Source organism: Citrus sinensis, chromosome 8 (assembly GCF_022201045.2).
Source record: "Citrus sinensis cultivar Valencia sweet orange chromosome 8, DVS_A1.0, whole genome shotgun sequence".
NCBI lineage: Eukaryota > Viridiplantae > Streptophyta > Magnoliopsida > Sapindales > Rutaceae > Citrus > Citrus sinensis.
In genome coordinates this window covers 18,506,569-18,531,391 of record NC_068563.1, presented here as the reverse complement: position 1 = coordinate 18,531,391, position 24,823 = coordinate 18,506,569, and the positions used below count along the sequence as shown (strand labels likewise).

At 34.3% G+C, this 24,823-nt stretch overlaps 2 protein-coding genes and 1 non-coding gene across 8 annotated transcripts; 1 reads left to right on the top strand and 2 right to left on the bottom strand.

Moving 5' to 3' along the window:
* Positions 1 to 1,869: 1,869 nt before the first annotated feature.
* LOC102626368 (probable ADP-ribosylation factor GTPase-activating protein AGD11) lies at positions 1,870 to 9,912 on the bottom strand. Of its 3 annotated transcripts, XM_052432127.1 has the most exons (10): positions 9,664 to 9,912; positions 9,515 to 9,564; positions 9,279 to 9,420; positions 6,536 to 6,620; positions 5,490 to 5,565; positions 4,302 to 4,465; positions 3,993 to 4,218; positions 3,489 to 3,605; positions 3,278 to 3,373; positions 1,870 to 2,437 (listed from the first exon to the last, which is right to left on the bottom strand). In XM_052432127.1, the coding sequence occupies exons 3-10, from the start codon at positions 9,319 to 9,321 to the stop codon at positions 2,156 to 2,158; spliced, it is 1,089 nt and encodes a 362-aa protein (XP_052288087.1). In that variant the 5' UTR covers positions 9,322 to 9,420; positions 9,515 to 9,564; positions 9,664 to 9,912; the 3' UTR covers positions 1,870 to 2,155. The 3 variants fall into 3 exon arrangements, with proteins under 3 accessions (XP_052288087.1, XP_015383414.2, XP_006470849.2); XM_015527928.3 differs by lacking the exon at positions 9,515 to 9,564; XM_006470786.4 differs by lacking the exon at positions 9,664 to 9,912 and having other exon boundaries at positions 9,513 to 9,657.
* Positions 9,913 to 12,358: 2,446 nt separating this feature from the next.
* Positions 12,359 to 14,811, bottom strand: LOC127899027 (uncharacterized). 4 transcript variants are annotated; one of them, XR_008050799.1, is made up of 4 exons: positions 13,730 to 14,808; positions 12,896 to 12,954; positions 12,710 to 12,791; positions 12,359 to 12,635 (listed from the first exon to the last, which is right to left on the bottom strand). XR_008050799.1 is itself a non-coding variant. In XM_052431679.1 (4 exons), exons 1-4 carry the CDS (start codon positions 14,679 to 14,681, stop codon positions 12,631 to 12,633), a joined length of 360 nt encoding a protein of 119 aa, XP_052287639.1. In that variant the 5' UTR covers positions 14,682 to 14,811; the 3' UTR covers positions 12,359 to 12,630. The 4 variants fall into 4 exon arrangements, 1 of the variants encoding a protein (XP_052287639.1); XM_052431679.1 differs by having other exon boundaries at positions 12,710 to 12,954; positions 13,730 to 13,802; positions 14,645 to 14,811; XR_008050797.1 differs by having other exon boundaries at positions 12,896 to 14,803.
* A 5,276-nt stretch (positions 14,812 to 20,087) lies between these two features.
* On the top strand, positions 20,088 to 20,194 carry LOC127899487 (small nucleolar RNA R71). The gene has a single exon (XR_008051364.1). It is a non-coding gene; the product is annotated as a small nucleolar RNA R71 (small nucleolar RNA).
* The last annotated feature ends 4,629 nt before the right edge of the window (positions 20,195 to 24,823 follow it).

Sequence of the window (24,823 nt, the reverse complement as noted above, 5' to 3'; positions counted from 1 at the left end):
GAGAATCATTCAATCTTTAATGTGCAATGTTGAATTTCTGATACCTGTTATGGCTTCTATTTATTTATTACTTTTTTCTTCTTATTTATGATATTAGCTTGCTTCAGGCTTCAGGAAATCCAGTTATTCAATATTCATCTATTGAAACTACTTTTTGCAAGGGGAAAAATCAGAAGAATAACAAAACAAAACTGTAAAACATTCTCATCGAATCTCAATAAGAATCCAGGAATTTTTTTTAATTAATTTTTTATGTCCATTTGTAGTTTATTTAGATAGTACCTTATGGTTGCTTCTGATCGTGGGAATATAATTCTTTTTTTTTTCAAAAAAAAAAATTATATTTGTTGATATTCCGAAGGCTTTGTCATTGGCATAATAAGAAATATAGAAAGGAAACTTGCAGATTGATGAATCATATTCAATCAATATTGTTTCTTCCTTTTTTAATTTATTACATGATATGTGAAAGAGAATATTTAAATTATTTATACTTGCAGAATGATGAATCATATTCAAAGAATATTCTTTCTTTTTGAATGAATTTTACATACACTTAAATTTCAAATGTAAACCCTTATAGTAGCCGAAAATCTACGTCACTGCTACTTGTCTATCTCATATATTTATCGATATATGTATGGTTTTATTGAATGCATTAAACAGGCAAAAAATGTTCAATAATGAATTGCTAGGTTAGATTGAAATACAATATATTTATCAACTCCCATTAATATTGAGGAAGATATTTATTTATATCTATATTTTTTGAAAGGGTGAGACTATTTGTACTCTAAAAGTTATTTTGAACAATTTATTACTGCGAACACCCATCAATTAAATTTAAAAATTTGATTTTATTTTGTATACTCTTTTAGATGTCCAAAAAGCCCTCATCCTATATATATTTAGTAAAATCATCAACTCACCAAAAATAAATATTTAAATTAATTATCTTTATTTACTTTGCAATAATATAATTGTAAAAATACTCAACTCATCAAAACTAAAAAAATAAATAAACAAAACCTTATTCGTATTCAACAAACACACACAAGGTTTTAACTCATTTTCCGGACTAAAAACGAAAAAATTCCAGCCCCAAACTCATTTATCATAATGTTGTACACTGACAAATTTATATATTAAAACTTTCTTTTATATCGAACAATACAAAAGTTGTGGTCAAAATCTTCCAAAATATTGATTTCGTCCTTTATAAACATTTGTTCAACTTATTATTGTTCAGATATTTAAAATAAAATTTGTTATAAGAGAATCGGAAGTTGAATAAGTGTGTTCGATGGGTGCACAAAGTAATTCTTTATATTTACTCATAAATTGTCCTCTGTAAAAAATTAAATCATGAGTATTTTTATAACAAATAATTTTATTAAATTTAAAATATTTAAAATAATTTTTACAATTCAAAAAATCTCACACTTTCTAAAATAAGATTATTAATAAGTCCGTTGGGGCTTGAAATTTTGCTTGACGAGGAATTTATGGATTAACTTTTGAAGATCACGTCCTTAGAGATGGAGTGAGGCTTAGAACATGCGTGGGGTGCGTTTAGAGTTGTTGATTAATTTCATCTCGGGAGTGTGAAACCTTGTTGATCGTTTTGTAGACGAGTTTGGTGAGCCGTAAGCTGTTGCAGTTGCTGTTGCCATCACCTCAACTGCTCCTGGCCTCTCCCAAAATAAATCAAATAGCCTCATCCAAATGCTTCATTACTTTTTCATTTTTTTGAAAGGAGAAAAAAAAAAAAAAAATTAACTCTCCCACACAGGAATTGAACGAACTTTGTTTTGTACCCACACGACATGGGAGAGCCCAAGGATTGATAATGGATTAACCGACGAAAGATGACAATAATGTGTAATCAATATCTGCTACGGAAACTAGCAATTTCTTTTTTACAGTTTCGGATCAGGATCAGATCAGGATCTATGCCGAATCCTGATCCTTACAAAGGATTTACACATCATACAATGAAAATCCTACAGTTTGTTACTTGGTATTCTGTGATTTTTATATTAACGAAGAACAAACATACGGGCAATGTGCTAGTCAGTCTAGGCTACAATTGTTTCCTATAATACAGTTTTGCAAACAATAACCACTTCTATCATTACAACCTATATTCCAGCACCTACTGAGTTAGAGGGACACATTCGAGCTCTATTTCTAGCACCCCCCTCTCGACATTTTGCAGCCGCAGATTGATTTCCTGTTTCACTTTCCCATCTACTAGGGTTATGATGCCATCATTGACTAGAGTGTTATCCTTCCCCGCTACCCATTTCCCAAGTTGCATGGACTCATTGATATTGGATGTTTCACAGGCTCGGGCAGCAGTCACTAAAGGTTGAATGTCAATCTCGGCATCCCCCATAAAGTCATCAGTTGTGAATGTGTCCTTATCATATACAAGCTGCATCATATATTCCCAAAATTTGTTAACGTGGAGCTTATAAACATCATCACAGTGTTGGATGCAATAGATTTCTGAAACAATTAGTAAGCGACCCTGAAGGGGGGGGGGGGGGCGAGGAGAACGAAAAGAAAAAAAAGGATGCCGACACTATTAAGCTACAGGTAATTCTTTTGTTCCGAAGGAAAGATATCCACGGGGCGGTTCGCCCTATTCAGATATTCACGACCAAGAAGAAGAAGTACTGGATTCTCTTTCGGATAGGTCCTGAAAGGAGAAGGAAGGCTGGAATGCCAACAGGCGTCTATTATTGAATTCACCCGACCCGATAGTACCAATTTTGGGAACGTCCAGTGCCAAGGTCACTGGACGGGTAAGTCGCCAATCCCTAAAACGGACTATGTAATGTACTTTATCTGCTGGGTTACAGGCGGGCATTTTACCAGAGGTTTATATTGTATCAATCGTGAAAACAAATCACTTCAATTTACTGCATATTCTCTACGAAAACAGCAGAGTCAATGAATTCAAAGGAGGCAACTGTCCAGGCAATTCCGTTTTGCTCTTAACAATCTTTTAGAGAATTTATCCTGCCCAAAGCTTTATTCAAGTATGGTGACAACATTTCAAACAGCATGCTTTGATGCAGTGAAAAATGGTTGTTGACAGTATGGTTGAGGATTTTTCGAATGAGTATAAGCACAAAAAAGTCATCTACAAGTGACATTCTAGAAATGGCAAAGAATGCTATGACAAAAACTCTCATGTATTTGAAAATATGCTTTCAGTTCTGTAAAAACACAACGCACATCATGTAATCCATAAAAGAGACTATCTTACCACTTTCAGAGGAGGAATGTTTTCTGGAATTGACAACATAAGACTTTCATTCCAAACAGGATTCAGGTTGCTCTTTATTACACGCGTCTTAACCGTCTGAAGCAATAGATGATTAACAGACTATTAGCATAAACGAAAATTACATCTGTTTACCTGCATCAGACAAAGAAAATAAATTTTCCAAGGAGTTCGTAAAGAAAAAGAGTCTCACTTGATGACCCAGAGCAAGGATGACATAGGGATCGCTAGTCATAACATCCCGAACAGCTAGGTTGGTGCCTTTGACCACATTGACCTTAATCAATCCAACAAACTCAACCATAGCTACCTACAAAAAGCATGCTTAAGATAATGAGATTCAATATAGCATACCTTTTGAAAACATTTTCAGTATACAGAAGAGGTAGATAAACTATGACCAAATTCATTAATGCAAATTATTCTTTTTTTCCCCCTGGAAATTGCTTATGATGTTGTGGAGCCAATTTATCTAAAACAGTGTACTTTTAATAAATAATCTGCAATCAGGTGCATGATTCATCTCATTTCTCTTTTGTTCCAATGAATTATTTTTAGGGGGCAGTAATGAGGGTTTCAACCACATCAGTCCAGCCTCCCCATTTTATTCGCTTAATCACTCCCAAGAGAAAACGCTTACCCAAAAGTTATTCATTGACCTAATCGAATTAACATAGATCAAACAGAGAATAATTACCAGTGAGTTGGCCTTCTTAGAGTTCTTACTCTCAGATTCCTTTCTTCCCCAGCTGTTACGAAATGCGATTCCAATACGATGTCTTGTTGCTTGTTTTTCGTAATGTTTCTTATCATGGCTTGAAGAACTAGTGCTGGAGGATGATGAACGTCTATGGGGAGCTGGATATGGGCATAATAACGCCTGTTCATCAAAATTAAAAAATTCTAGCTTCTCGTATTTTCTCCTGAGTATTCAAAAATTAAAATTAGTAATTTTAGAACGGTTTGAGTATCTTGTACCAAAGGCATGATAATAACCTTCCTTTACCTGATAAAATCTGAGCGCTCGTCTATAAACGAATTCGGATTTGGTTTCTTGAGATTGCCAGGAGTGTAAGCTTCATACTTCTTGTTTACTGCAATATTGCCGCCCATTTCTGCCAAAGCATCAACTTGTTCATTTGTCCATTCATCAAGCTTCACTGATAGAACCTGGCAAAATGTTGAATCAAATTGAAACATCCAATTGCAGATAAGTATGAGAAAGAGACTAACAGAATGGGTCCAACAGCATTCCATATTTGACCAGAAAATGGACTGAACTGTTAATGAAATATCAGATCAGATTACTCTCAATATCCATATAACAATGACCATGAACTGATTTCACCTACTGCAGGTCAAACTCTCACAGGAAAAAATCAAGCCTCTTGAGGATCAGCCCAAATTCTCAGGAAAATTAAATTTATCACCACATTCTCAGTTTGATGAACATTCCTCTCTGAAAACACTTCGATGAATTTTGTTTATTTATTGCAATATTTAAATGATAAATACTTAATAAATGAAAACCAGAGCCCTCCCAAATCAGGTTTGAGCCCAACAGTTACAAGTAAACAAGAGATCATGCTTCTAATTATGTTGCCATTTAGTTCATAGACAAACACATCCATTTTTCCATCGTCCTAAAGATATTGCTGTGCCTGTAATATTTCAAACTCTATTTTTATGAGCTTCAAGAATTTTATTCACCCGTGTTGCATGACCAGTTTTGAGGAGAGATGATAAAGTGTGCATGGTAGCAGGGGACTATTTTACGGATTTTCAAAACACTCCAGTGATTAATTGATAAAATGGGTTCTTTTACAAAGCCATGAATAGGCTCCTGGCAGGTTCTTACCCTGATTTTTGGGCTTCTATAAAACTGTTGACATTGATTTACTAAGAGTTGAAATATACTGCATGTGTGAAACTAAATTACCTAAAGCTTTGACAATACGCAACCTCAAGTTGTTGATATTAGATGGCAGATTCAGACCACGTTACCTGCTTAGGTTTGGAAAATCCTATACCATTTGGGTCTTTCTTCCGAGTTCTTTTGAAAATAATAAGCTCTTATAAATAAAATTTAGACATATTTTACTATTAGTCGATGAACAAACAAGGTCACAATAGCAGCAACTGTAAGATTATACTAGATCAGACCAGGTCACAGAGCATAATTCAGTAAGCATACCTTTGATATATGCACTCCAAGGCTTCTATGAATACCAGAACACTTGATACAAATAAACACTCCAGTACTTAATGATCTGATATCCTCCAAAAATAAAATAATATATCAAGAAGAAGCTCAAGTAAAGAAGTGGAACAAATGAGTGACATGTAGAAATAATGCATCAATATAAGCAACTGTCAGCAATTATATGAAAGATATTAACAAATGCTTCCTCTGAAGTTGCAATAAACAAAAGGAAAAAAGAATAGAGAGAATGGTAGGTCGATACAGACCAAGAGAGATTGACAGAGAGAAATAATGCTCTTGAAAGATAGTTAATATAATTCAAGTTGAAGTTGATAATGGGTTCTTAAATAAGAACATAGAAATTTTCAATGGGAAAAGAAGCTCGTAGTAAGTTTCGTGACTCAAAACTGAATCCAAGCCCTTCGAAAAGGTACATCTATTACATAAATAGAAAATAATATTTGTTTGAAAAGTATAGCTCAGTTGACATAAAAACACCAATGGATGGAAATTGTGCTTGTCAACTTGAGGATCAAAGTTCATATCAGATAGAAGACAAGAATCTACCAGTAACATTTGATATAATAGTTCATAGAAAGACATGAGTATGCAAGCATGGAAGGTTTTACTCATTCATTTCATATGTCCCCGCCTCGTAACTCAAATATTTATCGGTTCATACTGAGGAACAATTATGTAAGTTTTCTGCGTTGTCGGGGTTAATTGATCCAATATTCCAAGAATCATAGCTTGCTAATATGTATAATTCCTCAGTAATAGCACAATCTGATATATATATCTAGTTCATATCATCCATCGTGTAAACTTTCGAACTCTGAAGCCAAATCACAATAGCGCAAAACAGAAAATAGAACAAAACAAGAATATCACACCCAGAGATAAACACAAGAAGACTGATAAATGAAGAAGCAATAATGCAAGTATAAACAAAGAAGCAATAATGCAAGTATAACTTCAAATATGGATAAAGTGAACAAGACATAGGATATACTGGCTAAATCTAGAATTATACTCACACCCATTTTGGATCAGGAGATCCACAATCTGCACAATGCCTATTACCGGGTTGCCTCAATAGATTCTCCAGCCTTGCTCGTGGACCTGGTTGATAAGAAATAGGTTAATTAGACTAACAAGATTAATTGAACTCTCTCGGGAGATTTCAGTGAAGAGAAAAAGAGAAACTAAAGCCTCTAAAAGCACTAGACCATTTCTGCTGTAGATGAAAACAGTAATGGAATTTTATTTTCCTCTTCTTTATTAGCAAAAGACCCAAAACTCAACAGAGCTAAGTTCTATTTAGTTTGATGCTCAAAGATCATTTTTAATATGGTAAAGAAATACTATACTGCTATTGAATGCTTACCAGTTTGTTTTATTTTTATCAGATTCTGTGTACATCTAAACAGCCAAATATTGGTATTTCGGTCTTACAAAGGCGCTAAGTATGAAAATTGACAAAATATTTTTTTAGAAGCCAAGTATTTAGTATTTATAACTCAAACTTGGATATTCATTGTCAAAAATCATGTCTGACAATTTGCATTCATCGCATCAATGACTATCCTCCCATTGCTAGATCAATGCAAATTGTGACCGTAACTTATGCATAAAAGTTAAATTTCATGCAACTAAGTTACACATATGCACATCTGCTTAAAAAAATTTCATCAATGAATGACTTCATTGCGGCTTAAAGTGTGGTGACTTTAAATCTACAGCCCATATGAGTGAAATCACAAACTCTCCAGTCTTTAACTGCAATTAATTCACTAAACATTTTAGATGTTGTGCTTACAAAAATTAAGTTGAAATATAGTACCTACAAACTAACCCAGACTTCAGTTCTTGAAAGCACCCAAGAAAAGATTCATAACTTACTTTCTGCAGTTATTGACCTAAGACTAGAGGTAAGGACAATAGAAAAGGTGCAGAAGAATACAATGAAAGCAGTCAATCAGTCAAAATCTTTCATCCTGGTAATACACTTAGCCTTTTATCTGGTAATTAACAGCGTCAAACCATAAAAAAAGATCATAAGGTATGATCACATACCTTTTTTCACATCTCATATATTTCAATTGCAATTTTGCTTGTTTGACTATTTATCCAAGAAGAGCACAAACTTTCCTTTTAAAAAAATTAAAAAATTAAAAATAAAGGTTAAAGGCCAAGATATCAGAAGATATCTGACGATCCCAATGTCCATTCCATCTTGGTGTTTCTGAAATAAAGAGCTCGTACAAGCAAGAACCTGATCCTAAAATTAATTATGACATGCTAATTTAAAATTAACAAAACTCCATTCTAGATTTAGCTTTGGCAATCAATGAAACAATCAAATAGTAAGGTTTCTTATTTTCAGTCAGAAATATGTTTCTAACATCATCAAGTACAACACTATGAATGGATTGGTCAAGAAGCGTCAGGTTGTCTCAAGCAACTCATACCTGAAGATGCTGAAACACCAATATTGTAAAAATCTCAATTGGAATAAATAAATGACCAGTTCTTAAGATGTCATACCCTCCTTGGCCTATAGGTTGACACCTCCTTGCCTCATCTTTGAGGTCAAGGTTTCAAGTCTACCCATGTGGTTGTGGTAGTAGAATTCCTCCTAATTATGGGGTAGGTCTCTCTGTCCTTCTTTGGGGAAGATTTCTGGGTTGGGCTTTAGATGAATTATAACAAGGAAGATCTCAACAGACTTGTAATCGTTATATCCGTAGAATTGCATTGTAATATTAAAAAAAAATGAACTCTTTTCTTTACCCACCTAAGGAAATGAATCACTATCATTCAAAAGTGACAATATATAAGTTTATGAGTGAAAATAGATGAGAGAATCATCATAAGTCATCTCATTGGAGTGAAAATAGACAGAAAAGAAAAGAAAAGATGAATGGACCAGTGAAATAATTTCATATAAAGCCAATAGCCCAATGAGGAGCAGGTAAAAACTAACTAGTGTTTTCATATTTAACCCCAAAAGTTGAAGAATTGCGGTTAACAAATCCAAAGTATTGAAAAATTGAAACATAATCTATTTCTGTTTGGCCTTTAGCAACAATTTCAACCTGAAGCCACTATACAGCAAATTGTAATAGCTAAAACATCTTCAAGCAACGAGCGCATTGACATTTAAAGAACATATAATGGAAAATGAAATTTGAGAATATGGATTGGTTTTAGGATTTGAGTCTCCAAACTTACTGCCATCATGGAGTCCAGAGGAAGTCTTTGCTCGTATAATGATAGCAATATTGAAAGGGGAAACAAAAAGTAAATCCCAGTCAAGAAACAATATCCATTGGTTGAAACATAAGTAACACCGAGAACATCGTCAGTTCTATCAAACTTGACTAAAATCTAGATCCATTCAAAGTTCCATCGATTTTATTGACGTTTAATACGCACAGCATGCTACCTTAAGCCATCTTCACTCAAGCTACTCAAAACTTTGTTTCCCTACACCATCAGAAAATCTAGCTGCAGATTCCACAAGATGTGCACATTTCATTTCCAATATAATTATCACATGTTCAGAAATTCAACTTTTCTGATTATTTAAGCAAAATTAGTGTTAAAAGTAAATTTTTACAACATTTGCGGCAGGCAACAAATAATCTTCAGTTAACATTCCATCCATAACTTTCGTTGAAAGACAAACAAATGAAAAGGGAAAAAAAAAGTAATCCCACATAAATAAATAACATTTCTCATAGACATTTTTTATATGACAAAAGATAAAGAAAATACCAGAAACATTTTTGGGATCAGAATTTGCATGCTGGGTTGCCATCTCCAGCCTCCAAATATAAGACCAGAATCATCAGAACGCTGCTACAATCTCAGCGAAGCCATTTATCATCTCCTTCTTTGTGTTAAAGCAAATGGGTAACTGAAAAGAAAAAAGAAATTAAAATTAAAATTCAATTAACAATCAATTAAGAGCATCATATTGAAGAAACAATAAAGGGGAAAAAAAACTACACATAAAATTGCTTCTCAAAATTAATAAAAAAGGTCCCTATCAGCTTCTCCTCTGCACAATGCACATCCAAATTAAACTTGAAAGTCATAAATGCTTTGAACAAATTGCATTTGGAATAAGCTAAAAGCGAGAATACAAAAGAGTTCTCACAATTTGGACAAATGAATTTGAAGGTGCTAAATTGGGAAAATTCCAAGAATTAATTAATGGGGAAAAAAAGGGAGAATATTTTATGTTTGTTTTTCTGGGGTTAATTCGTTTTCAAACAACAAAAACAAAACACGAAGATTCCACCAACGATTGAAGAGAAGAATTTGCATTTGATTTTATTTAAACAAAAAAACAATTCTAGTTTATGTTTTGCTTTTGAATAATTATTAGAGAAATAATCTTGTCCGTCGCGCGAAGTCAATGTTGGAAAATTTGGATGTTGTGGAGTTGTGTTCGTTATTCTCGTCGTTAATGCTTCCATCATTTCCAATCCCACGCGCGGTATGAGAATTGTGTTACACATTTCAATTTATTTATTTTTAATTAAAAAACAATGCCATCTTTGGTCACCATCCCTTACTCATAGTAAGCTTAAATAGGTACGGGGTAGAAGATTTCCAAAAAAATATATGAATAATCATCTCACTCTCCTATTTCCTATATCCTCTTTACTTTTTAACATATCGCATATGCTATTTAGCTTTAAATGGACATGGAATATAATATTTTAAAATAATCAATATCAAAACAAAAAAATCACAAGTAATAAGGAGCACTTTTAATTTTTGTGTGGGGCTGTGATGGGCTCATGTGTTCCAATTATCATAATTTTACAACAGTATGAACAAAAAAAAAAAATTGTAAAAGAAGATAAAAGTACCTAATGATTGATGATGAATTGATAGTTGATGATTTGTTGAACGAAGTTTATGAATCTCAATTAAAAATCTTCACTAGAATTTTAAATTGTATGATTATCAATTATAATTTGTAATGACCAAAAGATGCTATCCAAAGTCAATTTTTGTGTTTCTATATTCCTTGAAACTTGAAACTTAAACTGCTAATATTTACATTTTAGGATTTTATTGTTTTACTTTAATATTTATTTGATTTATCTGTCATCTTTAACTTAAAAAATAATAATTAGTGGATAGTCAAAGAACTTTTATGTGTGGATATGGATCATTGTGCTTATTTTAACTTAAAAAATAATAATTAATCGATAATCAAAAAGTTTTGATGTGTGGTTATGGATCATTGTGCTTTATACCGATATTCTACATGTCTAATCAATGGGGGTAAAAGATTATAACCACACCCGATCTCATTTAAAAAAGATAAAATTATACCCAATATCCTACCGTAACTTAACAAGTCCCTTGAGCGCTGTATCCAATGCAATTTTTGTCATCCCTAATAATAATATAGCGTTAACAAGGGCCTAAATTTTTTTTTCATTTTGTCCTTAGGAATTTGGCGGATGGCTTGTCAGTCAACGTCTTTTGCTTGGTAGCCCATAATCGAATCTTAGAGGAAATAGGTGTTAAAAATTATTTTGAAATTTACGTAATACTAACTTTATTAAAAAAAAAAAAGGCAAGATGAGTTATCAAATAATAAATTTTTATAGTTTTAAAATAATAACCCACCTAATTTTACTTTAAGCCCAAGTCTAGCTCTGTCTTAGTTCGAGTTTCAATGAGTTTGTGAGTTAATAATAATAATAATAATAATAATAATTACATTGTTAAGAATTAAAATATTTAACTTGAAGTATGTAGTATTTTTTTTATTTGAAGATTACAAGAATGCAATGGAATTATATATATATGTATAATTTAAGAGAAGATATTTATAGTTTAAAAATATTAGCATTTCATTATAATTTTTCCGTTGCTTGCTCATTGTATATTTAGTGGGATCCTCCCATCTGCCCATATTAAAAATTTTCTGCAAGAAAATTCTTCAAAATTACCTAAATATAATTTTATTTAGCTGTTTTGTAATTGAACATTAATCTTTCGTTTCTTTTTCTTTTTAATAAATTTCACATTATTCATTAAAAAAAATAGAGGTTTTGAGTATATTTGAATAGGGGTCATTCTAAAATGCTTTGTTTATTTACAGCATCAATAATGTAACAAAAATATACAGTGTTGCATTTTGATTAATGATGTAAAATATTTGTATTAATGAAAAAATGTAAGTTCTTTAAATTATTGTAGTTAGTTAACAAGTTAGTTAAGAAGATTATTTACAAGTCAGAAGAAAAAAGAGTTATTATTCGGGGTAAATTTAAAATGATATTTGTAGACCAATAAATGAATGACACGTGGACAATTACAAGGGTAAGATAGGTAAGACAGTTGGAGCAATACAAAGATACCATTTAAAAGAATTTACTATGTTAGATGAGCTTGAAATCAATAGGCAAGATTGGAAATTATGGGAAAGGATAAACCTAGTAGGGGTGGGCGTCGGTTCAGTTCGATTCGATTTCGGAATAAATTTTTGGTTTCAAATTGGTTCGGATTCAAAAATTAAAAAAAATTGTTCGGTCTTTATGAAAATAAAATCCGAACCAAAACCGATAGGTCGGTTTAAGTTCGGTTTCGGTTCTCAATTTCGGATCGGTTTTGGTTCTCTTAACAATTTAATTTAAGCAATCGGTTTTTCGATTCATCTTAACGGTTTGATTTTTGGTTTGATTTTTCGAATCATTTTTTATTTCAAATCCTGTGTAATAATCTCCTCATTTCACTACTTGTATAATATATTTGGAGCATGTACAATCTATGATTTCATCAATTAATCTACAATTTCATCAACTACTACTACATCAGCACCACTATGAAATCAATCATCATCACCACCAAATTAACTTAATATGATCCATAACAAAAGTCCATGACAACATAAAAAGAAAAATAAAAAATTCCAACAATGACACAACAAAATAAAAGACTGTCAAAGACCCAACAACATCCAGATAACATCTATAACCATATGAAACTATTACAACATAAAAATTAAAAATCAAGCATAAGAAATGTCATTACTTTACTCCCCTTTCCCACCAACTTCTTCCAACTTTAATAACTTCCAACATCGACACTTCCCAACTTAAACTACACAAATAAAATTGAAATGAGTAAATAAACATAACTATAAAAATAATATATCAAATTCTTCTAAATGATACCTTTTATTGAAATGATTAAAGTAAACATGTCTGAATCGCCAATTGGTCCTTTGCTTTTTATGCTTCTTGTGCTAGCAGTGATCTCACAAATTTTACAAAGAAATAAAATAGATGTATGAAAATCATTATTTATAATATTGAATACTGCAAATAAATTATCAAAAGTCAACAAAATCATTTTATTACCTGCTTCAATAACTTCATAAAATTCAATTTCTTCCTCGGTTGGCTTTATTATGCAATCTCTGAAAAGAGTTGATCGAAGCCAATTCTGAGTGCAATTCAAGGACCAACTGTTTTAGGAGTCAAAGAACTTCTAAATGGGTTGAGAATGTGACCCCTAGTGCGAAATCTCGACTCTAAAGTAAGGGTGGAAACTGGAATTACCAAAATATCTTTGGCAATCTGAGACAAAATTTGGATACCTATGCCAATTGAAACTCCACCATTCAAAATATCAAAATTGTCATTCATCAACTCCGTTTTATCCGACAAGTATCGTTCAACCTCATTTTTCCCACCATAGCCATCTTGTGTAGCTGCTTTTATCTTTTTATATTATGCAAAAGGATCAAGAAAACTAGAACCACTACACTCACTAATCCTACTACTCTGAACCATGCAACTAGTCTTAGCAACACTATTTGGATCACCAGCATTGTAGCTTTGATAAAGCTTCATTAACAACTCTTTAAGGTTATTACACAACTCCTCCACCTTCTTGGTATCATACAAACTACTAAAGCACTATGTAACAAAGTCCATTTGCATTGAGGATCAACTATTGCTGCTAATATCAACAACATGTTGACCTTCTCTAAATTATCGGCCTAATATTTGACAAACTTTGCTATTATAGGTTTGACTATGCAGCTTAACAAAACATAATCACTATCATCAAGAGATTTCAAATGAATTTGAACTTTCCACATCTCATTCAAATAATTACTCGCAATCACAAATTTAGAACTACTAAATTTCAAGGTCACATCATAAAAGATTGATAGAAATTTGACTAACCTTCTTGCGTTGTCCCAATCAGCTTCCCTCAGTGGCCCCAACATGTAATTTTTCATTCTCGTTCTCATCCTCTCTATTAGCTCCGAATCAATTAACATAATGTTCATCTTCATTTTTTAGTCGATCAAATGCTTTTTTAAATTTCAATGCAAATCTCAACATAAAAACTGTTGAATTTCACTTAGTCGGCTGTTGTGAAAGTTTTAATATACTCGCAAGCGCATGAATTCAGAGATAGAATAGTGGTAACGAGATCGATCCCACATGGATTGTTATAAATTGAAATGTCTAATTTAAATCTAAAATTAATATTAATTCTAACCTAGTTGAACAAATTGAGTTTCTAAGAAAATTAAACCAATTAAACTAAGGAAGCAATTAAAATAAAGGAGAATTCAATAAGATAAAAATTACCAAGGTTTCAGAATCCACCACTATTCAACTAGTAATTACCTAATTATTAATTAATCTCCAAATTTAGAGTGACAACTCGAAATCAATCTATGTCATCTCATAAATATCACGATTAAGCCCAAATAAAATTAATCTTGAGTAGGTTCTTTTTCTTCTTAATAGTATGACATCTAAGTATTCCATGTGAACATATTGAATAACAAAGAGTCAAAGTTTCCCTAAACACTCTATGTAAACAATTTAATGAAAGACATAGAATCAAAGATAATCATGTATAAACTTTATAGATCCAAACATAGATTTAATCGAATATTAATCCTAACAATCAACAATGCATGATAGAATTGATGAAATTTTTTAATAACATCCAACTAATCATGTGAAATAAAAACCATAATCATCAAAGAATATATATAGGGAATTAATTAAATAAAAAGATAATTATTTCATTGAATAGGGTTTCATCCTTAACCTCAGTATAAGAAAATTAACTAGACATACTTGAATTGGGAGCAACAAAATAAATAAAATCAGCCATGGGAAAAGTAAACTGCTACAGCTCTTCGTTTTCCTCTCTACCGAATCGCATTTGCTTCCTTTTTCTTCCTCTGGTGGCTGCTCTTCAAAAGTCAAAGCTCGACTTATATAATGTTGCTACCGACCTATTTCATCCAAAGGCTAAAAGGCTTGGCTTTCTAAGCTTTGATTTGATCACGCACATGCTAACAATGGGCCCACTTATGCAAAGCCCAATCAAGCTTCATTTAATCCTCATGTGCTGGCTACTTTTAAAGCTAATATCACTTTCTCTTCTTTGTCCGCATGTGGATGATGAATGCATTTGTTGAGTTCGGTTTCCTTGGCTTGAATTAACATGCATATAAGCATAATTGCTTCCAAGTTAATTAATCTTTAATGATCACAAATTGAACTCCTTTATGCTATTTTTATTCATAATCTCCAATTAATTCCTTATTCAGCAAAACAATTCAATTAATTAAAAATAACAAATAAATATAACTAGCAATTATTTAATTAAGGGTAAAATATGTATATATTATATGCTCATCAAATACCCCCAAACTTAGATTTTGCTAGTTCTCAAGCAAAACTAAAACTTAAAATAAAAGTAACAAAATAAAAAGTAAATCTTAACTAAACCACTTTCGCAGGTAATCGCGATTGCATTTAGCGTATGCAACAAGCCTTTAAACCCTTAGGCGGCCTTAGAGGACGAGTTGTAGTCTCGTGAGGGCTTCAGTGATGATACCCACAAATATCATTTTTAAAAAAATTAAAATAAAAATAAAATGAAAAGAACAACAAGCTTTAAACAAAACATGAAGATTGTAACACCCTAGGCGAATCCCACATCGGCAAAGCACGGGAGAGATGCTGGGTTTATAAGGGGTGATCCACACCTTAATAACAAGGCCCAAAGCGGACAATATCTTGTCAGGTCTGGGTTGGGTCATGACATTGTGGTATCAGAGCGGCTCCGCGTGTCCTTTTGAGCGATGGTGGGGCAAACCTCAGCGAGGACGCTGAGTCCCCAAGGGGGGGTGTATGTAACACTCTAGGCGAATCCCACATCGGCAAAGCACGGGAGAGATGTTGGGTTTATAAGGGGTGATCCACACCTTAATTGGCAAGACACGTTTTGGGGTGTATGGGCGCCCCAAGAACAAATCCGTGCGGGCCTTGTTAAGGCCCAAAGCAGACAATATCTTGTCAGGTCTGGGTTGGGTCATGACATTGTGGTATCAGAGCGGCTCCGCGTGTCCTCTCGAGCGATGATGGGGCAAACCTCAGCGAGGACGCTGAGTCCCCAAGGGGGGGTGTATGTAACACTCTAGGCGAATCCCACATCGGCAAAGCACGGGAGAGATGTTGGGTTTATAAGGGGTGATCCACACCTTAATTGGCAAGACGCGCTTTGGGGTGTATGGGCGCCCCAAGAACAAATCCGTGCGGGCCTTGTTAAGGCCCAAAGCGGACAATATCTTGTCAGGTATGGGTTGGGTCATGACATTGTGGTATCAGAGCAGCTTCGAGTGTCCTCTTGAGCGATGGTGGGGCAAACCTCAGCGAGGACGCTGAGTCCCCAAGGGGGGTGTATGTAACACCCTAGGCGAATCCCACATCGGCAAAGCACGGGAGAGATGCTGGGTTTATAAGGGGTGATCCACACCTTAATTGGCAAGACACGTTTTGGGGTGTATGGGCGCCCCAAGAACAAATCCGTGTGGGCCTTGTTAAGGCCCAAAGCGGATAATATCTTGTTAGGTCTGGGTTGGGTCATGACATTGAAGACGCGTTTTGGGGTGTATGGGCGCCCCAAGAACAAATCCGTGCGGGCCTTGTTAAGGCCCAAAGCGGACAATATCTTGTCAGGTCTGGGTTGGGTCATGACATTGTGGTATCAGAGCGGCTCCGCGTGTCCTCTTGAGCGATGGTGGCGCAAACCTCAGCGAGGACGCTGAGTCCCCAAGGGGGGGTGTATGTAACACTCTAGGCGAATCCCACATCGGCAAAGCACGGGAGAGATGTTGGGTTTATAAGGGGTGATCCACACCTTAATTGGCAAGATGCGTTTTGGGGTGTATGGGCGCCCCAAGAACAAATCCGTGCGGGCCTTGTTAAGGCCCAAAGCGGACAATATCTTGTCAGGTCTGGGTTGGGTCATGACAAAGATAGCCTCAAAGATTGCACAAATTATAAAGGTCAAAGAAAATTTCAAATATTGGCAAAGTTCTAACTTTAATTCAATAGTCAATCCCATCTCTCTTTTGATTCTTGTGGTGTGTGTGTGAAATCAATTCAATCAAATTTATTCCTAAAATCTTCAATATCAACAGCCTTCACCTCAAACAAAGAAAGAATAGGTCGAACTAATCTTATCATCTTGATCTCCAATTTTTTTTTTCACAGGCTTTTATGTGAATTTTCTTTTGATTTTTTTTAGCACATGCACTTAATTTTTTTCATTTTTTTTCTCTCTTTTTTTTTAACCATAGTCAGGAGCTTTTACTCTACTCCTTAAGGTAGCCTTCTTTTCATGGTAGATTATCCTCTACATACTTGTGGTACATAGGCCCAAATTACTCAAGGATAACTTCACTCTTAAGGGTTATATTTAATTATTTCTGACTTTGGCGCCTGTGTATACTATTTTGTATTGTGGAGATAAGAATCAAGACAAACAGTCATTACTCTCTCTAAAATTCTCAACTCAGACTGCGTCAATCTCAAATTTCAAGTCAAAATTAAAAAAAAATTGATATTAGTGCTTATAGTTTAAAGAATCTCAATCAAAATGAACTAACACAAAAATCAAGTATAAACTAAGATAATATTCAACTCTTTCTAAGAACTATATTCATTGTCAATCAAGTTCTTATCATTGGCTTTTCACATAAAAACAAAAAACAACACAATTTTTTTTTTGAATTTTTGAAATATTTTAATTTTTTTTTGGTTTTTTTAATAACAAACAAAGCACACACTATTCCCACCCCCAAACTTATTCGGAACATTGTCCTCAATGTTTCACAAACAAAAGATATGCACGCAAAAATATGAGAAAAAAAATAAAAACATAAATAATAAAAGAAAAAGTTGGAGAAATCACACCTGAATGGGTTGGGGAAGCTTAAAAGAAAATGAAAACTAAAACGAAAACGTTAGAAGAAATATAAATAATAATAAAAAACAAAATAAATAAAATCCTACTAAACTAACTAATTTATTTTAACAACAAATCAACCAGGATCAATAAGGATTTGGTAAAAATCAAAGCAATTATACAGAAAATACCAGAAAACATAATTGACTAAGCACGGGAGCATTTTATCTATAAAAGGATGATGGTAATGAAACTCCTCAATATCACACTGCTTTGATGTCTTTTGTTCCAAGCTTACATGAGAGTTATCTGAAGTAGTATAAAAATCTAACAATTTAAGCACTCTAGATCTTACCACCTTTTTCATGTCAGAATGTGACTTATGTTGCACTTTTTTAGGAAGTAGCTCCAACTTGAATGGTTCAATTTTTTCTTCAGGAGGAAGTGGCTTAATCTTTTCTTTCCACTTAATTAAATCTATGATAAGAGTCAAATCAAGTAAAGCATTAACTTCTTCAATACCACTGTCAACATCAACAGAGAAATCAGAGTTAGTTGTGCATGGTGTTAATAGATTGTCACGGTGGTTAGAAATAAGTGAATCATCAATTGATGCTTCTATCATATCTACTTCAACGACTTCAATCATCTTCTTGTGCCTGCTTAGAAAAATTAAAAATGTTTAATTCCATGGTCATGTTACCAAAAGACAATTGCATGTTTCCAGTCCTGCAACTAATATGAGCATCAGTTGTAGCTAAGAAATGACGACCTAGAATAATTGGGGTGTGTTTCTTATGATCCTATACATGTTGAGTATCAATAACAATAAAATCAATAGGATAATAAAATTTATCAATCTTTATCAGCACATCCTCTATAATACCATGAGGTATTTTCATTGACCTATCAACAAGTTGTAAAATAATAGAAGTTGGCTTTAATTCCCCTAACCCAAGTTGCATGTAAACAGAATAAGGCAAGAGATTAACACTAGCACCTAAATCCAATAATGCTTTATCAAACAATTGGTTCCCCATAACACATGAGATAGTAGGAGAACCAGGATCCTTAAATTTTGGTGGCATTTTACATTGGAGTAAATTGCTAGTTTGGTCAGTTAAAAATGCCTTTTTGGTGACATGCAAATTTCTCTTTTTAGTGCTTAAATCTTTCAAAAACTTGGCATAGGAAGGAACTTGCTTAATAGCATCGAGTAAAGAGATGTTTATACTTACATGTTTGAAGATTTCCACAATCTCACATGTTGAATTCTCTTTTGTTACCTTTGTTAACCTTTGAGGAAAAGGAGCCTTGGGAATGTAAGCTGGCGGGCTACTTTCTTCTGGATCATTTGGTGATGGATCTTGTGATGGAACTGGATCTGAAGAAGTAGGCTCAAATGTCTTTCTTGTTTGAACCTCCACTTTGTTGTCAAACAATTTTCCTCTTCTCAAGGTCATAATAAACTTTGGTTCTTCATGTTGATGGCTTGAACTCGATCCAACTTTATGAACTCCTTTAGGATTGGGAATTGGTTGACTTGGAAATTTTCCTTTTTCTCTCTCAGCTACAGTAGTTGCTAATTGACCCAATTGATGTTCAAGCTTTAGAATAACTTGAATGTTTGACTAAAAAACTTGTTGGGTTGACTGAATGAAACTTTGAAGTGTATCCTCTAAAGAAAGTTTTCTTTGTTGGGGTGCAACAAATTGAGACATAGGCTGTTGGGCCAGAGGATATACTTGGTTAGGAGGGACAAATTGTTGATTGGGCAAGCTAAATTGTTGTCCTTCTTGGTTTGACAAATGTTGATTTTGTTTCCAAAAAAAATTAGGGTGATTCCTCCAATTAAGATTATATGTGGGTGAACATGGATTACTGGAGGTTTTCTCATATGATTGTAAGGTATGTACCGGCTCATAATAAGCCTCTTGATAGGCTGGTAATGATGCACAGTTCTATGCTGTATGAGACAAGTTAGAACAAAGAGCACAAACCTCATTAGCTACACTAGGATGATGATTCATTGATTCGTTCAGAGTTAAGGCATCTACTTTCCTAGAAAGTGTAGCTAGAGTAGATTTCACATCAAAATCATTATTAACTTCATATAACCCCTTTCTAGAAACTTGACATGATTTTTTTCTTTGATTTGAAAAATCCCACTGTTGAAAATTCTCAGAAAGTGAATTAAAGAAATCTCATGCAGTCCCTTCATGTTAGTTCAAAAATCTCCCACCATTCATAGACTCTACCATATGACGATTTGATATAGTTAAACCATTATAAAAGCACTGTATAAGTCTCCATTTCTCAAAACCATGGTGGGGACACTTGAGGAATAAATCATTGAATCTTTCCCAACACTCATAAAATTGCTCACCCTCTCTTTGATAAAAATCACTTATCTCTCTCCTAAGGGCATTTTTTTTAGACATAGAGAAAAATTTGGTGAGGAACTTATTACTCAATTCATCCCACATAGTAATAGACCCAGCAGGAAGTGAATTCAACCAAGCTTTTGCTTTGTCTTTTAATGAGAAATGGAACATACGAAGCCTAATTAACTCATCATTAAAATTTTGAAAACGGAATGTATAGCATATGTCAAGAAATTCCTTAATGTGCAAATATGGGTCCTCTCTTTCTAGCCTACGGAAAGATGGTAAAAGCTGAATGATAGAGGGCTTATGTTCAAAGTGTGTTGCTGTAGTTTGTGGCAACACAATACAAGATGGTTGGTTGGCTGCAAGCGGTGAAAAATATTCTCTAAGGGTTTTCTCTCCTTGCACTGGTGGTAGTACTGACAATATTCTATTTGGGTCATCCATCACTTGAGAAGAACTATCTTGACTACTATCAACTTTCGACTCTTTTTTAACCAAACGATTTGTTGAATCACGTTCCCAAACACTCATAAACTAATTAGACAAAGAAGAAAAATAAAACAACAATAATAAAAATAAACAAAATTAAAATAAAAGAAATCAAACAACTAAACAATAAATTCAAAATAAAAAAATTATATTTTTTTGATTTTTTTAATAAAAATTGAATAAATAAAATAAAAGATAACTTATATTATAACTAGTGGAAGAATCAAACTAACCTAGATTAAACTGACTTTCTAGCACAATCCCCGGCAATAGCACCAAAAACTTGTTGTGAAAGTTTTAATATATTCGCAAGCGCATGAATTCAGAGATAGAATAGTGGTAACGAGATCGATCCCACATGGATTGTTATAAATTGAAATGTCTAATTTAAATCTAAAATTAATATTAATTCTAACCTAGTTGAACAAATTGAGTTTCTAAGAAAATTAAACCAATTAAACTAAGGAAGCAATTAAAATAAAGGAGAATTCAATAAGATAAAAATTACCAAGGTTTCGGAATCCACCACTATTCAACTAGTAATTACCTAATTATTAATTAATCTCCAAATTTAGAGTGACAACTCGAAATCAATCTATGTCATCTCATAAATATCACGATTAAGCCCAAATAAAATTAATCTTGAGTAGGTTCTTTTTCTTCTTAATAGTATGACATCTAAGTATTCCATGTGAACATATTGAATAACAAAGAGTCAAAGTTTCCCTAAACACTCTATGTAAACAATTTAATGAAAGACATAGAATCAAAGATAATCATGTATAAACTTTATAGATCCAAACATAGATTTAATCGAATATTAATCCTAACAATCAACAATGCATGATAGAATTGATGAAATTTTTTAATTACATCTAACTAATCATGTGAAATAAAAACCATAATTATCAAAGAATATATATAAGGAATTAATTAAATAAAAAGATAATTATTTCATTGAATAGGGTTTCATCCTTAACCTCAGTATAAGAAAATTAGCTAGACATACTTGAATTGAGAGCAACAAAAGAAAGAAAATCAGCCATGGGAAAAGTAAACTGTTGCAGCTCTTCCTTTTCCTCTCTGTGAAATCGCATTTGCTTCATTTTTCTTCCTCTGGCGGCTGCTCTTCAAAAGCCGAAGCTCGACTTATATAATGTTGCTACCGACCTATTTTATCCAAAGGCTAAAAGGCTTGGCTTTCTAAGCTTTGATTTGATCATGCACATGCTAACAATGCAAAGCCCAATCAAGATTCATTTAATCCTCATGTGTTGGCTACTTTTAAAGCTAATATCACTTTTTCTTCTTTGTCCGCATGTGGATGATGAATGCATTTGTTGAGTTCGGTTTCCTTGGCTTGAATTAACATGCATATAAGCATAATTGCTTCCAAGTTAATTAATCTTTAATGCTCACAAATTGTTCGGGTACCTTTTTGGCCCTCTTTCTTGCAGAAATGGTAAAAAACATGCTTGTTTTACCATTTGTTTCTAGTTAATATTTTATGAAATAATGCGGATAGAGGTGCATGCTTGCCTACCTAATTTCTTTTAGGCATCCAACTCTTATGATTGCCGTTTTTCTATTCTTTACTTGGCTCAAGTTAAAAAATGGAGGTGTGGGGGTTTGCATACCTTAACGGAGTCTCATGGCGCTAGGGTATGCTGGTTTACCTCGCCCTCGGGTCTTCTCTGACCCTCCCTCTGTAAATTTATTATATTCTTTCTTATTGGCTTTGACCTCGAACAGATCTTCACGATCAAATCGAGTCAGATAGCCTAGGTTCCTTAGATTATCTTGAAATGGAGTAATTATAGTTGAAAGGTGCATACAAGACACGGCATAATAAGATGGAATCACATTAATGGCGAAAGTTTAACCATAATCTTATTCGGTAATCAAAAGGAGAACATTACATAAGACTGGCTCATTGTCCCAATGAAAATAGGAATTTGTATAGATATCCACTCTCTAGGACTCAGGGAATAAAAAATTTCACTTGCACATGTAGGGTACCCTAAGTACCTTTCATGACTCTACCACATTACACATATAGTAAAGAAAATAGGAGATAGATAAAGTGAACGATAGGGTTTAAGACACTGTCCTCATGTTAGTAGTACTTCCTTAGCATTGCGGCGTTCCAGAGATGCTTGACAATTGTTCCATCCATGTGGAGTAGCCTGTACGCCCTCGATCATCTATGCGATATGGGCTTTCTCAATTTGCTTTGAAAAAGCTCTTCGAGGGTGTCCGGATGTTTTGAGTTACCCTTCGTAGGACTAAATCTCTTTTCTTGAATGATCTGGGGCGTACCCTCTTGTCATATAAATATGAAACGCGGTGCTGGTATATTGCAACCTTCAATTCTGCTTTGGCCCTTTTTTCTTTAACAAGATCAAGACTGGATGTTATCAAAGAGGCATTCTCGGCTTCATCGAAGTATGCGGTTCTATGAGAGGGTATCCCGATTTTTGCTGGAATGACCGCATCAGTCCCGAATGCCAGATAAAATGGGGTTTTCCCGGTTGAAGTATTCTGAGTTGTCCGATAGGCCCAAAGAACGTAGGGTAGCTCGTCTACCTAAGCTCCATTCCTTTCCTCTAGCTTCTTCTTTAGGATACCCTTGATGATTTTGTTGATGGCTTCCACCTGTCCATTAGATTGTGGGTGAGCCAGAGAAGCAAGTCGGTTGGCTATCCCGAGCTCCGAGCAAAAATTCTGAAATTTTTAGTTATCGAATTGCTTCCCGTTGTCGCTGACAATTACATTAGGGATACCATATCTGCATATGAAGTTCCTCCAAACAAAATGAGTGGTTTTTCTTTTAGTAATACTTGCCAACGACTCTGCTTCTACCCACTTTGTAAAATAGTCAATGGCTACAATTGCATATTTAGCTTACTCTCTCCCGGTTTGCAATGGGCCAATGAGATCTATACCCCAAACAGCAAATGGCCACGGAGAAGACATGACAGTTAACTTTTCTAGTAGAAGGTGGGGTACCTCGGCAAATCTATGGCACTTGTCATAACTCTTGACCATGTTTTTAACATCCTCCTGCATCGTAGGCCAATAAAATCCTTGACGAAGGGCCTTTTGTGCCAATGATTGTGCTCTATAGTGGTTACCGCAAATTCCTTCATATATCTCTCTCATGACATATTTGGCTTGTTCATCTCCTAAGCACTTTAAGTAAGGGAGGGTGAACCCTCTTCTGTATAAGGTATCCTTGATGAGACAGTATCGTGTAACTTTATACTTCAACCTCTTTGCTTCACTCTTGTCTGAGGGCAGATCCCCACTTCTGAGGTACCTTATGATTAATTGCATCCAGGGTACCCCAGCAGTTATCGACCCCTACTTATTCTGGCTCAGGTAGATTAACACTGGGTATATGTATATACTTAGTAGTGATTAGACCAACCGACTGAGTTGCACCGAAGGAAGCCATTTTGGCGAGGTTATCAGTTTCACAATTTTCTAATCGTGGAACTCTTTCCACCTTGACCTCAGCAAATTGGGACATTAATTCTCTGGTTCTCCCGAGGTACCCTTTTCTATTTTCTTCCTTATCCTGATATTCTGAGTTGATCTGACCGACCATCAATTGAGAATAACTCTTAATGTGGACTCTTTTTGCACCCAAGGCCTTCGACATCCTTAGCCCCGCTATTATAGCTTCGTACTCGGCGTCGTTGTTTGAGGCCTTGAACTTGAATTGTAATGCATATCATAGCTTCACTTTATCCATATCGATAATTATTACTCTCACACTACTTTCGTGCGAGTTGGAGGAACCATCCACATAAAATTTTCAAACATGCTCTTCTTCAATAGCTGGTGTAGTTTCGCTCGGGTACCTTGGGTTCTCCTCACCCCCGGAGTCATTGGAAAATTCTACAATAAAATCGACAATGGTTTAGGCTTTAATAGCTGAGCGTGGCTTGAAGATGATGTCGAACTCACTCAATTCAAGAGACCAGCGAAGAAGTCTTCTAGACATGTCCAACTTCTGGAGGATTTGTCGAAGGGGAAGGTTTGTTACAACGGCAATGGTGTAGGCCTGAAAATGCGATCGGAGTTTCCTTGCAGAGATTATCAAAGCCAAAATCAGCTTCTCTGTGGCAGAGTACCTCTTTTCCGCATCCACCATTGCCCTACTAGTGTAGT